Genomic DNA, 16,623 nt, shown 5'->3' with positions numbered 1-16,623 from the left:
ATAAGCTTTTAAGCTCTAGATTTCCTTACATTACTGTTCGAATACATTAAGCTGTTAGCTCGCAATTACCATAACGATTGACTGACTTTGACGGCGAAATCAAAGTCTTGGAAAAGGACCAAAAATTAGTGTACTTATTAAAAAGAAAGAAAGCTTTACTAAAATTGTGTATGGAAATTTAAGCAAACAGGGTGTGCAACAAAAATAAAAAATAATAAAACAATAACGGGATTTTATACACGTCATCCTTATCCGAAGTGGTATAAAAGAGAAAAGGAAAATAAGGACGCTGTTATAACAGTTTCACTTAGGGTGGGAAATTCGTCCTTATTGTTGGTCGAAATGCTCAAGCTCCGTACGAGTAAAATAAGCGCCAGATGCCGCTGTTAAACTTCAATGTAAATGTACGGTAGCTTTTATTGTAAATAACAGAAAGTTGTAAATGTAAATGTGTAAGCTGGAGTATTGTAACAGCCACCAGAGAAAACGTACAAACCTTGCGCTTTCCGTGTGATAACAGCAACAGCATCCCAAGCGGAGCGGGAGAAGCGCGTAGGATTTATGCAGCACGACAGGATGCTGCTGTTCTTATCAGATTGCTCGGAAAGCTTGTCGCGTACGCACGCATTCGACGGAAGTGAGTAGCAAAAAAATCAGATAAGCAAAGCAAAGTGAATTGAAGCAGCCAGCAAAAAAGTGTTCTGCACTGAATTGTGATTTTTTCTTAATTTTTTTTTATTTTGTTGTTGAATAGAATTTTATTTAAATTGTTTAAAAACCATAAGAAGGTATCTATGTATTGTGATGGTTAGTCTCTAAAGTGTAGTGCTGCTAACAAATTCGCTTTGGAAAAAATTTATCAATGCATACATATGTACGTATGTACGTACGTGTGAAGGTAGTGTATATGGGCAAATCAATCGTATACATACCCGTAAGATTAAGTGTGAATTAAATTAAAGAAAACCAGATATTTAGTGCAGCCCAACTAACTATCAGCTATCAGAGAGCAAGTGAAAGTGGGTAGGCAAAATCGTAACGTAAACGGTAGACAACAGTACAAAAGTATTTGTAGAATAAAGAAGAAAGACCTGTGGTTTTCCATTGTCTTGTGTCAATATGTTGGTATTTCACAGCCGAAAAGCATGCAACAGATCCTTGAAAGTATATAAAAAGCAAAGCTATAGGTATACAAACACACACACACATACACAAATATGTATACATACGTACAACATTACAATAGAATGAATGGCTGGCGTCTATTGAAGCGCTTGAATGGTTGTGTGTGTGTGTGTGTGTGTGTGTGCAGCATTCAATAATGATAAAACTTTTGTTTGTGAAAAGGTAAAATTGAGACTAACAATACGAAAGGAATGTCGGCAAGGAGATAAGCGCAAATAGAACTGCGTAAATTGTAATTTCTCTGCATTGAAGAGGAGCTTCGTGGGGGGGGGGGGCTATTTTAATCGAGCAAATAAAGATATATTATTATTACAAGCAATGTAGTAAGTATGTATGCATATAATTCCTACAAGGGTACAAGGCTAAATCGCCAACTAACGGGCACAGTGGGACAGTCTCATTTTCTCATACTTATCAATTAATCTAATGTTCTCGTATACATATATAGATGTATGGCAAGTACATGTCTCTGTTCAGCTGTGCTCTGCTTTGCTCTGGGATTTCAAATCTCACACCTTTGTCCTCATTGTTCTTGATATCAGCAGCTGCTATTTTTTGCTTTTATTTGTCTTTCTCTACCAGTTTCTGTCACTTGAAACATGCCTTCGTGCACACACATTTACGCATGCAAACAAAAATATTTCTGTTTTATTTTGTGCGTGCGCTGTATGTATGTATGTATGTACATACATATATACCATGATAAAAACATAGCAAGGTATAACCGTTCTCTCAATTTGTCGGCCATGATTTTTTTTTGAAGTTTGCCAACATTTTAAAATCATATAAAAGTGAAAATAAAAAATTGAAATTGTTAGAAATTGTTGTTGCTTGAGATTGAAAATGAAAATGTGTGTGTGAGTTTGTGAGTAAATTTAAAAATTAAATTGTTTGGAAACGTCAAGAATCTTAAAAGTGACTCTCAGCGGTTCTACCTTACTATATTTTTATCATGATATATACCTCCATTGTCGAACTGTCTGCGACTTTTGTTTTGCTTTTTGCCAACGTCGTTTCCAAAGCTTGAAAATGTTAAATGTCAAAAGATACAAAATTAACAAACGATACACACTCGCACACCACGCCACCTACGCCAAACAACAGGTGTAAGTATATGTATATGTATATATGTTTGTATGTATTTATGTATGTCCTTGTGTTTGGTTCTTTATATTGTTGCTGCCTACACAAAAGCACACCTTAGGAGTGATTAACCACCCCACTGGCATTAGTATTGAATTTATAGCACATCGTTGAGACACATTTTCTGCAGCGTAGCGCACAGTGTGTGGAAAATTTAGAAAATTATTTAAGAACTAATAAAATTATATCTAATTTAATATTTAGGTAATAACTATTACTGATTAAGTGCCGATTTCTCAAGTTGGTTTTAAAATTTATCGGCACTTTAAATACAAATTGTATTCTAAAAAAAAAGTGTTTGAAAGCAGCTACATTTTAAAACCTACTTGAAAAAATACGGCACTTAAATTTGCTTAAATAATTTCGCACTTTTTTCTTGAGATTGATCTTCGCACTTTATTCGGCAGAACCAAAAGCTCCAAACTGAACCGTTTTCAAGTGGGAACTTTACCAAAACCATGGGTCAACATTAGGGAAACTGTGTTTTTAATTTCTCTGTTTTACCTCAGGAGTTATTTAAAGAACTTTGAAATCTGAAAAATATGAATTTTTAAAGGAATTGTTTTTTTTTTTTTAAATTCAGGGCATTGTAGAAAAGCGCTGTGGGTATCAAAGTAAAGAGAAAATTCTGTAGAATTAAAGCAGATTAAATATTTCAAGGACGAAAAGTTATTGAAAATGTACTGTTAAAATTTTATCCTTAAATCTCCTTGAAATTCGGCAAGACTTGTTTTTGAAAAATTCTTAAAAGATTAAATTAATTAAAAAAAGCGTTTTCAATATCTAACTATTTTTCCCACGGACCAAACTTTTATTTTTTTTCAATTCCACAGAATTTTCTCTTTCAATTGGCACCCAGGTTGTTATTCTACAGTGCAGTGAATATTTTAAATAATTTTTGAATAAATCATATCTTTGAGACAAAGATCGTTAAAAAAAAATCCTGACGCGTCTGAGAGAAACCCCAAAAACGCAGTTTGACTATATTTGATCCACAGTTTTTTGGGTACTTATTTGTACTGATTGCTTCGTGTGTTTCTATTTTTTATTTTTTTTTGTGTTATTGCATTCACAGTATATAGGAGGCAGTAAAAACTCTCAAAGACACGATTTTTGTAGAAAGGAGGTGAAATGTCTTATTTTATTGACCAATCCTTTTCTTTTCTTAAAAATAAAAGCCAATTTGGTTCTGGTTTTTGTCGTTGTCTTCGCTTTTGTCTTTGTGTTTCCCCATCCCTAGTGGCATTCAACGCAGCCGTTCGTTTTATGCCCACGCATTAGCCATATACCACCCTCATCGTGGCGTTAAATATTTAACGCAAACATCTCCGAACTCGCTTAAGAAGTTTCATCTTAATAATTTTTAAATTTCCTTATCCCAGATCCACGGATAGTAAAGCTTCCTCTGCGATAAAAAACAAGGTGAAGAAGGACTTGGCTTCACTAGGCATTTCCAATTTACGTCAGTAGGCACAGCAGAGAAATTATCAGCCTACAGCCTCAAATATGAAGTAAAAGAAGAATATGAAAAATGAGGGATCTTCACACGGGTTCTCAAATAGGTGTTTCTACTCCCAGAACCATTGGTTTTGCTTCCATATCCAACTTGACAAAGGTAGAACAGCTCTTAATACATTAACAGGCATCAGATCAAAGCAATCGTATCATAGAAAATAGCCTTACTAAAAATTTGCCTGGTATCAAACGGCTATCTCTCCCGATTCTGATGGAGCTGATGGTATTGCTCCACGTCTTGTTACACAACCATTTTATTTATTAGTTTCATTGGTAGGTAGTTTGCTGTTTTTCACTTTTTTCGTTCCTTTCTCCCTCCCCACCTCCCTGTGTCGTTGAAGTGGATCAGCCGTAGTGCGGTTTCGTAGTCTGTAGTTATTTTTGGTCATATCGTATTCCTCTTCCCTCGAGGAGTGTAGCGCAAATGAGCGAGATGTTGGGAGAATCTCGCTTTCATATGAATTATATCGAGACAATCGTCCACTGATGCGAACGGCACTACTTGTTGGCGAAGTCTCTTTCCCACTAGAAATCCAACAGCGAATTTGCGATAATTTATTTTTGCAGATGTCGCAGACCCCAATATAGATAGAGACAAAAAAAGATATAAAATTGAAGAATAACATGTTATGTTGTGTTGTGTGGTGTTTTATTGTTTTGTGTTGTGTTGTGTTATGTTATCTTATGCTATGTTTTATTATGTTATGTTATGTTTTGACGGCCGCTGTGGTGTAGTGGTAAGCAGTGTGCGCTTCCACTCCGCAACGCCTGGGTTCAAAGCCTGGTCAAAGCAACAACGCAAAAAATATAGAAAAAAGGTTTTTTCTTAATAGCGGTCGTCCCTCGGCAGGCAATGGCAAAAATTCGAGTGTATTTCTGCAATGAAAAACAGCTTCTCATAAAAATACAATCGCCGTTCGGAATCGGCGTAAAACTGTAGGTCCCTCCGCTTTGTGTGACAACATCAAGGCGCACACCACAATTTGGAGGAGAAGCTCGGCCAAGCACTAACAAATGTGTAAGCGCCAATCTATTATTATTATGTTATGACAATATGTTATGTTGTGTTATGTTATGTAATTTTATGCTATGTTTTGTTGTCTTGTGTTGTGTATTCTGGTGTTTTGTTGTATTGTATTGTGTTGTGTTGTGTTTGTTATGTTAAGCCATGTTATGTTGTGTTATGCTACGCTATGTTATGTTGTGTTATGTTAAGCTATGTTATGTTATGTTATATTCTGTTACGCAATTAAACTCAAGTCGGCTCAGTTCAGCCCCCCTCAACTCCCATTAATCTAAAAGGTTGAATTTCAACCGCTGGCGAACACTAGTCTAACTAAACATCACTTTTACCTCTAAAGTATTAATTGAGGTGGAATTTGTAGCAAATTTTTAAATGACCCACTAAACCTGATCTTATTTCTTTAGAGATTTGTCGCAAAACTCTTTCATAACCACTGCAGTCATATCAAATTCTTTTCTACAGGGCTATTTTTCTTGAGTCACTTCAAGTATTTAAAGCAAGAAAATACTTTTTCCCGAATTTTATGATATCTGTAAAAAAACGGTCCTTAAACGACTAAAGTTTCTATAAGCTTAGTGCAGCTTTTAAAATATTTGCCCCACCACTACATACTGCTCCTTAAAAATTATTCATTTCCTACAGCCTACACAAATTGCACGTAGTTATAAGCATTTATTTTTTTTTAGTTCTTTACTCCTGCATGCTTAGCTGCAGCTGCGGATTTATGGCCTTTTTGCTTTGTGACTATAATAAAGACTAAAATTTTGACAAACTTTGCCCACGTTCACGAACTAATTTTACTGTTCCGCCATTTTTGTGCTTTAATTTCAAAACGAACTTTGCCATAGGCTCATAAAAATATCAACGTCGACACAAATACCACTTTCAACCACTTGTATTAGCCGCAATTTTTTAAAAATAGTCTCACGGCACTTGACAAGGATTAAGTTAAGCGCCACCACAACAACAGCTAAATAGTTGACTGTGGGAATGAGTGAGTATGTTGGGAGCGTGACACGCAAAAGTCAGTGATTTAGTATTTTTTAGCAGTTAATTTTGGAGAGGGTTGCACAAAACAACCAAGCAATGCACGTTTTGTAGGGGCAAAAAGTTTCTGTACTTTTACATTTGTACAATTGCTTGACATAAATACGAGTAAACACGTACCTACACGCATACATATTTATTTATTTATTTTTAAATTCTTATTCATTTATTTGTGTGTGTGCGTGTGTACTTGTAGCGTCTTTGCTGCAACCAACCCACTGGACCCTTAGTAAATGTCAGTGTCGCTGTCACATCTTTTCTGCTTGTTGAACTGCTACTTGTAAGGACTATTTCAATTGCTTGTCCACAGTGTGAACGCATTAAAAGTAGTTACAACCGAGTAGCTTCTATAAATGCTTTATTTTCTTTGTGTACAGTGAGTGGCAATAAAAATCGCAAATAAAAAATGTTATGGATTCATTTTTTGAATGATTCTATGCTATTTTAATTACTCTCGTCTCACTTTGCTGAGCATTCCAAAACCATTTCATGCTCTGGATTAATTCAGCTGCAATTTTCGGTAGTTTAAGTTGGATGCAGTGGTACAATTGAATCCGCAAATTGAAAAGCAAAAAATTCTTATAAATTAAGGTTTAAAAAATGAAAAGGCTATTTTCTTCTACAATGTCTAAATCAGTTTGCAGCAACAGCAAAGCACATTTTCAAGAAAAAGAAGTTATACATAAAGATATTTATTGTGATTTTCTTCACCTTCACTTTAGTGACATTTTTCATTTAATAATGCAAATATGCGTAGCCTTACTAACTAAAAATACGCCGTTGCTTACACGCAAAACGACTGGCAATGACAATTCGACTGTGAAGGACTCCTACTTATTACGTTTTCCAATTATTATTTATGCTGATATTTCGTTATAAAAAAAAAAATAAAATGTGCCATTTGAAGTGCAAAATATGTGCATAGATTTATACAACTTGTTCTATTTACATTTTTTTTATTATGTTGAGGGCTGTTTACAAGATATATTTTTCGTCATTTCTGTTGGTTGAAAAAGTACTTTGCTTTTGCTGTATATTTTCTTGAAGAAATAACGGATTTAAGAATTTTTTATAGAAGAAAAATTTCTTTTTCATTTATTGTGCGTCATTTTATATGAATTTTTCTTTGAAGAGAAGAGAAATCAAGTGCATATGGCACAATGCAATGAATAGTTATGCTACATGCATCCTTATATATCGTCGCTCCCAACGAAGAGTAGCACATCTCAAATTACCGTGGAAGACTAGCACATTTCACTATTCGCGTCGAAGACTAGCACATTTCATTATTCGCGTCGAAAAGTAGCACATTTCAGATTCTCGCGTGGAAGACTAGCACATTTCACTAATCGCGTGGAAGACTAGCACATTTCAGATTTTTGCGTGGAAGACGTAGCACATTTCGTTATTTGCGTGGAAGACTAGCACATTTCAGATTTTTGCGTGGAAGACTAGCACATTTCGTTATTTGCGTGGAAGACTAGCACATTTCAGATTTTTGCGTGGAAGACTAATATCATCCACTTTTCTTTTTTTTAAAGGTATTTTTCCCTTGTAAGCTTTAGGCAATTCACAGTGTAATTCACAGCATAAAGTCGTATTTTACTGCCATGTCTATTGCTATGCTATGCCATGTTTTATTGCTAGCACATTTCGTTATTTGCGTGGAAGACTAGCACATTTCAGATTTTTGCGTGGAAGAGTAGTACATTTCGTTATTTGCGTGGAAGACTAGCACATTTCAGATTTTTGCGTGGAAGACTAATATCATCCACTTTTCTTTTTTTTAAAGGTATTTTTCCCTTGTAAGCTTTAGGCAATTCACAGTGCAATTCACAGCATAAAGTCGTATTTTACTGCCATGTCTACTTGATTTTTGCTATTTTTTATTGTAATTTTCCGTACATGAGATATCTTAACTTTTTGCCAATGAAAATATTTGGACAGTTCTTCGAAGGAAAATATTTCATTTGCGTTTGCGTTGTTGAAAATTTGTTGAGTTTTTTTAGTATTCTCCTGGGCTTTAAACTTGGGCCAATATGGATTTTTTTAAGAGAATTAACTTTATTTTAATTGAAGGTTTTTTAAGTAAATAAATAAACATAACATAAATAATATCACTTTGAAACGGGGTGCTCTTGATATGATACTGTATGTATATGTTTTTTCGTATTTATTTATAAATAAAGATTCCCTGAGAAAGACGCGAATGTCGAAAGGTGTAGGAGGAAAAATAAACGTTTATTTTACTTGTAATAACCGGCCAAAAGGCTCCATATACAACACTAAACTTTCAGCATGACCGAAGAAAAATAATTATAGTATAAACATACATATTTATGTAACTTTTTTTTTAACGGCTGCTACAACCTTATATGAACTGCCTTGCGTATCCCTCTTCCACACAAAAATCTGAAATGTGCTAGTCTTCCAGGCAAATAACGAAATGTGCTACTCTTCCACGCAAAAATCTGAAATGTGCTAGTCTTCCACGCAAAAATCTGAAATGTACTAGTCTTCCACGGCAAATAACGAAATGTGCTACTCTTCCACGCAAAAATCTGAAATGTGCTACTTCAGAAATTGTGTACAGTTACGCATAAGAAATCTACTCAGAAATCGAAATGTGCTAGTCTTCCACGCATCTAAATATAGTCACGCAAATGAATGTCTATTCCGATCTATTCTACTTTGACGCGAATAAGAATGTAGTCAGCTAATGTGAGGCTATCTCCACGCGATAGTGAATGTCCCTGTAGGGACCGACGATATGTACTATGTATGTATACAGTAGATAAGAGTACACACATTCACTTTATCATTACACATGTAACTCATGAAGGAAAGTTTTCATTCGAATTATAAATTCATGCTAGTGTCAATTGTGTACAACTATCTGCTTTTAAAGACAACTACTCTGGACAATCGAAACTTTGTCAAGTAAAAAATGGCACTGATCTTCCTCAAAATATTTCAGTGTCAATTGTGTTAAAATTTAATTCTGAGCACATAAAATTCGCGTTCAAAATTTTATTAAAAAAAAAATTTAAGAAACATAAAAATAAATATCTGACTGGGATTTCGAACCTGAATCCAACTGAGTGCACCATCAAGATTTTTTTAACTCACGGGGGTCTGAACCAAACTATGTGCAGACGTTAGTATTTATACCAGGTAATCAAGCTCGGGGCTTCTCAGAATTTTTTGAAGGAGGGTTTAAGGAGCGACTCTTTATGGTAAAAAATTATATTATTTTTTCTGAAGCATCAGTATGCATTAACCGGTCCGCTTAATCCGCCAAAGATTTTTATCGTTGGGCCTCTAAGGTAAGACTTATCTTTAAAGCCGCTTTATATGTAGCAAAATGACTTTTATTAAAATGGAAGTTTTGACAAGAGCATAGAAGCTGTAACACATGGCAAAAAACTAAGATTTTGTGGTAAGGTAGAGCAAATTCTGTAGAAATTTGTCCACTACAAAGGAATACTAAGGTTTGGACAAATTTAGATCGATATCCGAAAATAGCTGTCCTTATACTATATCAAAAGATTTAGCCACTATGGCAAAAAATAATAGATTTTTTTTAAATAAAAAGCTTGGCTAAATTAAATTTTTTTTAAACAAATACGTGCTTCTTTTACTAGATACTTTTAATATGGCCCAGTTCTCACGGACACATGAGTTTTTCGGCGGAAGTGCATGTCATCTATTAATTAAGGACGACTTAAGCAGGCAATTCGAGCTAGATTAAATGATTTCGTACCTTTTTATTTGTTTAATACTTTTTTTTTAACACGTCTCCCCCTTCTACTACTTTTAAAAAGTATGCCACAGTTGAGACAGTATACCTTTTGGCGAATTCGTAGTAGGATTTTACAGCTTTATTGCTGACGGAGAGTATTTGAAAAATTTCTTTAGCCATAGAAACAAATTTTTTTCTCAAAGCCTTCTTGTTCCGGACATAACGTACTTAGCTTCCTCTGTTAGAAAAAAAGTAGCTTAGTGGTGCCAAGGAATCTTGCTAACCCAAGCCCAAGACATTGTATGTGTCTTTTTATAGACATTTAATATCTATACTCCATCGGAAAACTATATCTATTCAACTCAAATTATCATCATTGCAGCAATATAGGTAAATTTTTTCAGCTGTTCCACTTTCAGTAAGCCATAAGCAAACCTTTGCCGTTTCTGCAGCTTAGTGTGTCAAGTGCTTTTCTAACGATTCCATTATCGTAATGCAATTGCTGCTGTTGACTTTAATTAAGTTTCAATTGTAACAAACGACCAATAACGAGTAAGTTCAATAATCATTTGAGCTTATGGCATACATTTGCATTCGAAGGGGACCACCCAATTCAGGCATTACACGTGCAAGCTTTTGCCATTTGCTTGGATTTGTTAACGACTATTTGCATTTGACTGGCTATGGCATATTCATACATATAAGTATGTAAACGCAACGCTTTGACCTAATTAACAACTCGTTTAAGGCAAGCAAACAGAGTACACTGGTATTTGAATTCCAACTGTTTTTACACATTGCTTAGTAAAGTCACAGATGAATTGTAGGTAAATTCGAGGCCAAACGGCCCCTATTTGTGTTTGTTTAGGATGCTGATGAACCTGCACATAAAAACGGGTTTCTAGAGATGACCTTTCTAAAACTCAGAGTGATTATATGTATCTACTAAATATGTAGAATGCGCTTAAAACTATCTTGCACACATTTGTGAAGACTTTTCTTAAGGGCGTTTTTGGCACGTTCTCTGAGTCTAAAAGCAAACACCGAATGACGGGGTGCGCATTATTTAAAGGTCTGTACGCAATAGGTTTGTAGTGGCGCTGAGAGCATCCGTATTGAAAGTTATCATTACTCCTGTAGTTCCGACAGGGAAGTGTAACCTAAGATCGGACATATAACTGCTATAACTTTTGGGTTACTATTTACTATTACATTTTCATCTATTTCTGGATTAGCTCTTAGACCACAGTGGTCATTAGGAATTTTCTGATTACTGAAGTCGTCGCAACAGAAACATATATCACTACTTTCATATTCCTGGTTGGGTTCCTTTGGTATGCGGCTTCCAAATTCTGCTGAAATTGTTCTTCTGTGCCACATCATGTTTAGCTAAGAGCTCGATGCCAAGCACGTGTAAGGATTTGTGGATAGCTTCTATAATGACAATGTTAAAGGCTACTTCAACTTCAAGTACAGTCGCCAGAGTGTACTGCTCTAATCTCTGGCCTATTCTAAAGACTTCATTAAGCGCCGTCTGAATGGATCTTCCTCTAGGATATGCCTGATTACCCTCAAGCGAATTCAGATTTCGGGATGAAAACTTATATACAAGTTACATGAGCTACTGAGGCGTATTCTGGTTTTCGTACGAATCGAAAATTTCAAATTTTTGTGTAGGAAATGATAGGAAAATTTCAAGATTTCCGATTCGTACGAAAACAAGAATACGCCCCATTATAATATGGATCAAACGAAAGAGTTTTAGTAAATCTTTAATTTGAACATTTAGAATATTTCTGAGAGGTTCGAAGGGGGTTGCCACCTGTTTAGAAAATGTAATTCAAATTATTTAAAAAGTTAAATGAATTATTAAATTATGACTATCTATCGAAATAGGGTTGAAAAAGTTTTATTTCTGAAATATATTCAGAAGGGTTGCCATATGTTTCGAAATTCAAATTCTATTTGAATTAAGGCAATTAATAATTGAAATATTTATCATAATATGGATATCAGATAAAAGAAGAAGATTTTAGCTTGAAAACATTTTTGAAGTGCGTTGCCACCTTTTTGAAAAGTCGAATTTAGTTAACTTATACACAAGCTATATGAAATATCAAAATCGAATATCAATCGAAAGAGATTTATGAAAGCTTTAAATTGAAAATATTTAATATTTTTTGGTTGCCACCTTTTCGAAAAATCATATATATTTCATTACGTATATATTTATGAGGCCGTAAGAGCAGAAGTGGCCTAACCCACACATTCTACTTACTTAAGATAGTTTAAAATGTGGTAAATGTAAATTTTTAAAATATTTTTTAGGGTTTTGAAGAGGTATGCCACCAGTTTAACAAGTTCACTTTATTTATTATTTTATTACTTTTATTATTATTTACTAGGCCAATAGAAGCCAAATCAACAATCTTTAGAAGTTTTGTCTGTCTGTCTGTATGTTTGTACGCGCATTAGTCGAAAACTAATGCATGAAATTGAATGCAGTCTTCGTCGGTGTATTGCTAGAGGTCTAACTTAAAATACAGAAAACAAAAATTAGAGAGTTGCCACATGTTTGAAAATTTTCATTTAACTTAATTTCATTGATAAGATAAATTAAATATTGCAATATGGGTATCAAACTGAAAGGGTTTAGGAAAGTTTGGTGCCGAAATAATTTTTGAAGCGGGTTGCCAGCTGTTTTGAAAAATGTTATTTAATTAAATTGATAAAATAAATGAAATATTACAATACGGGTGTTAAACAACACAAAAATACTTTCAAGGCGCTGTAAAGCACGCCGGGTATTTGCTAGTACTAAAATATTTATTTTTCATGTTTAAATTTCGAAATTCACATTTGCAAAGCTTCTTCTACAACTACTTACAACACAATCCTTATCACAAATGAACCAAATTGCAGCAAAGAACATTTAATTGAATAAAAATACGAGTTACTAATGGCATTGAAGTGAAAATTAATTAATAACAGAAACAACAACAATAACAAGTATTAAATTTACAACAGAAAGTGTAACCAAATCGCAGCAGTGTAGTCGATGTGATGCCATCGCGACGGGCGGGTGGCGGCACAGTGCGACGCAAGCACGCAATTGGTAATCTACGTCGCGCACATCCCGCCTCGGGTGCCACATGGAATGTGCAGGTGGTGCGCGGTAAAATGTCATCTAAATGCCTCTGGCATGCATGCCGAGCACTGATACTGGGCTTAACGCTGATGGTACTTGGCGCCGGTATGGCTATAATAGGTAAGTGAATGGTGACGAATGCAAGAACACGATTTTAACAAATTAAAATACGCAAACCACCCGAAGCTGATTGTTTTTTACGATACCCGAATTTTTTTACCTCCCACTTATAACAGGCTATTATGCGGACTACCTTTCGACGGGCTCTGAGCTGCGCGGCAATGCAACGGTGAGGGTCAAAAATGATCTAAAAGGTTTCCATCTCAACAACCTATCCTACGTCGGACCCATTGTGATGGGCTTTGGTGGCTTCATAGTTGTAGCTTCTTGTGTTATGACATTCGAGGCGCGCGACTCGGCGGCTAAGGTGGTGCCGGCGCGTTTCCGTGCCGGAACTGGTGGCAGTAAGTCGACGGTGCGTAGCAATCAGAGCAGCGCAACTTCACAAAGGCGTGCCATTGGTGAGTTGTAGTGATTTTCTTATATACATATGTATATATAGGAAGAAATTATAAAAAATTGCGCCCTTCAACACACAGGCATTCAACTGCAAAGCACGCGTTGGGATCAACAGTTCGGCGTATTTCGCACATCACCGGCCGAACCGCCACCTCAGGTCACGCCACAGCCCTTCGATCGGGAGGCGCTTACAGCCGAGCTTATCAAATTCTCCAAGTCGCTCAGGTAAATATTGTGTATTGCATTTGCTTCTCATCAACTTCTTGTTAAGCGCCAAAATTTTCCACATGCAAACGCTTTGTAAATAATGCATATTATCTACACGCTTCCCGCAAGCAAACCATTTTAACCCAACCACCGCTCAGCTCAGCTCTGAATATTTGAGTTATATATAAAACAAACCAAAAAAATCGCTTTCGCTTTCATTTCATTAGCGCATCCGCTCGCTTTTCTCCACAACTACGACGCCTCACCCACACTGGTTCTGTGCCAAATCTCTCCACACATGTCCCCCATCCCATCGCTTACTCCACTAACCTCTCACATTTGCTTTCGCCGAATCACAAACCGCTCCTGTTGCTGGAACAAAAACGTAACCGACACCATCATCGGCATCATCATCACCACCACCACCACAACCACAACCACAATCGCAATACGCACACCAGCAGCAGTGGACGGCAGGTAAAGACGCGTGGGTCGCGCATTAGCAATAGTTTGGTGCAACGCAATACCCGTGAGAATGGTGGTCCTTGTGCGTTGCTCCAGCCGCCATCAACCAACAAACTGTACTGGCATGCAGCCTCTTTCGATGATGGTGCGCGTGTGGAAAAGCCGTTATCGCGAGCTACGGTAGCCGATATGGCGCGTCGCTCGGACACAGCTAAACGTCATGTGCTGGCACGACAGAAGCCCATCGAACAGGAAGAGGACAAGAGTAGTCCGCTAGGCAATCGCAGGTAAGTGGAAGTGAAAACGTTTTGTTACAAAAAAATTTGCTTTTCTTTTGTTTCCGAAAGCCTATGATGAGCGTAATTGTCTCAATCTCAGTCCTATTGAATGAAATTTATTATACGCAGCTAAATTTTTAGAACTAACGGTTTCTTCTCACAACTTTCACAAAAATTCCTTCTTTAAATCTGCAGATGCTCTACAATGTCAGACTCATCGTATAGCGGCCGCTGGACGGCACGCTGCGCATCAATGGCTAGCCGCGCCTCAAGCATCGATTCACGACGCATTCAAGTTGATTTGCATAGCCCTGAGGTCATGCCTAAATCCATACTGCGCTCACCGAAGAGGTATAGTTCCGGACCATCGGCAACACCATCGGTGGAGAAGGAGTTTAGGTAAATGTACAACATTTATCATTTACAAAAGTAATTTATTTCGGAGCTCGGATGAGTTGGCCTGGAAAGGCACACTCGCACTAGTCCCAACGTGGAAAGAAAGAGTGGTAGTAATCTTGACTACTTGGGCCAACGGGCACCGTCTCCAAAACCAGAAAATGTGGAGCTCCAAGGTATTTCTGGTAGATTATCGACCAGAGGTGTTGAAAGGTTATTCCTTTGCTCCCAAAGCACCTTCTCTTAATTCTGATGGATATTGACACGAAACTCTCCGATAGGTATTCACGCGGTAAGACTGATGCAGCTGCTTAGAGGACGATTAGGTGGAATTATCTCAAAATTTTTTTAAACTGACCAGCTTTGACGTAGCTGAGGTCTCAATGCCTTTGATCAAACTTTTCAACCAGCCCTGAGGAGCTCTCGTGAACTGCATCACAAAAGGCTGATGCTTATAGCCCAAGTGTGCCCCTGTTTTGTACAACCAACTAACCTAACCTTGCCTTACCTGATCTATAGCGCACAGCCCGCACAGATCACAAAAGAACTCGATTATGTACCCGTCTAAGAGAAACTCTAGAAAACTCAGTTCAATCTAAAGTAAAATCGAGACATATCGACTTTATCGAAATGTTGCAGAACCTTTAGTAAGCCTCGTCGTCTGAGAGTGACTATGTAACTTTAGTGTATACATATCTTTCATCAGCCGACCGTCTCATATTTTCCTTTCCTGTATGGTGGGGTAGAACTATGGTCAAAACCACATATCCACATAGGCATTACGGGCGCCACGAGTACAACGACAAGGGCGGCTCTTAATGCTTTGTTGGATGTGACACCCCCTAATTTTAGTTAAACTGCATTGTTTTGGGTTGTGGCACGAAGATTGGATTTCGAGGCGCAGAGATTGGTTCAAAATTACTAACTGATATTTGGAGTTTCTTTTGTAAGAAAGTACCTCCTCCGCTTTCCTACCAGGGCACAATTGAGATATCCAACGCTGCCTTGAGGAACGCGGTAAAAACTTTCTATACTGATGGTTCCAAGGCTAAAAATGGAACTTTTTGGCAGCTGGAGATTAAAAGGGTCCATATTGAAAGAAAATCTGATCTAGAGGCCTTATTAACTCTTTGTACCTCTTCAAGAATTGCCACGTAATGTATGTATGTTGAGGCTCCTTGATGAACTGCATGAGATTGGGTGATAGACCCTATTAAGCTGGCATTTCAGGGTACTATTTTATATATATATAAGGAAAATTTGAAAGTTAGGGGGGTGCCCCTACCTGGCTACGCCCATGGACCGTTCTCTGAGCGTGGCGATTAAGATTGGGACCTCAGACTTTCTATATATTTATGACGTTAAGTACTGTGGTGGTACTATGCGCTTTCTGGGCGATGAGGCTTAGTCGCAATCAAATCATTCCGGAAGTTGGGGAGTACTAGGTGTCTTCACTAGTGGATAAATGAGAGTTATCGGATGATATGAATACCCTTTGTGCGACGGTTTACCAGGTGAAAGTAGTGGAACCAATTTACCAGACTTTCCGCATGTCTGTGTGGTGAGCTCATCTACTCCCGTTGTCTACATCCTTTTATAACTAGAATTGCTTTCTTTCACAATTCTAGTTAGATATTCAGAAAATTATAAAGACACATATTGAGCCGTAATCGCCAAAAAAAACATAAGCGATATTTTTTTCAAACCATTTATTTTGATGCAGAAATGCATCTAATAGCTCTAGGAGCATTTCTGCGTCAAAAAAAAATTTACAAAAAAATTTGCTTCTTTCTCCTGTTACGGCTCGATATTCTTTTTTAAACTCATTTACATATGTATATGTTTAATGCATTTCAATCTTCATAAAAAATCTACTCTTATACACTCGTCATTTCAGAAGCCAATTAAGCGTTTGTTCAGAGCCACCTGCAGCCATACACCAACTATCCGGTCA

The 16,623-nt window shown here is 36.8% G+C and overlaps 1 protein-coding gene across 1 annotated transcript; it reads left to right on the top strand.

Annotated features, from left to right (window-relative positions):
* Positions 1-612: 612 nt before the first annotated feature.
* LOC108377152 (uncharacterized) lies at positions 613-16,618 on the top strand (the record flags this gene model as incomplete). Its single annotated transcript, XM_017633415.1, has 7 exons — positions 613-637; positions 12,524-12,924; positions 13,041-13,325; positions 13,404-13,548; positions 13,758-14,282; positions 14,469-14,672; positions 16,567-16,618. Coding segments are annotated over exons 2-7 (1,416 nt in total), but the record flags the coding sequence as incomplete, so codon positions are not given.
* Positions 16,619-16,623: the final 5 nt, after the last annotated feature.

Source organism: Rhagoletis zephyria, unplaced genomic scaffold (assembly GCF_001687245.7).
Source record: "Rhagoletis zephyria isolate East Lansing unplaced genomic scaffold, Rhagoletis_zephyria_1.1 Rzeph_scaffold_11584, whole genome shotgun sequence".
Taxonomy (NCBI): Eukaryota; Metazoa; Arthropoda; class Insecta; order Diptera; family Tephritidae; genus Rhagoletis; species Rhagoletis zephyria.
This window is presented reverse-complemented; position numbering and strand designations above follow the sequence as displayed.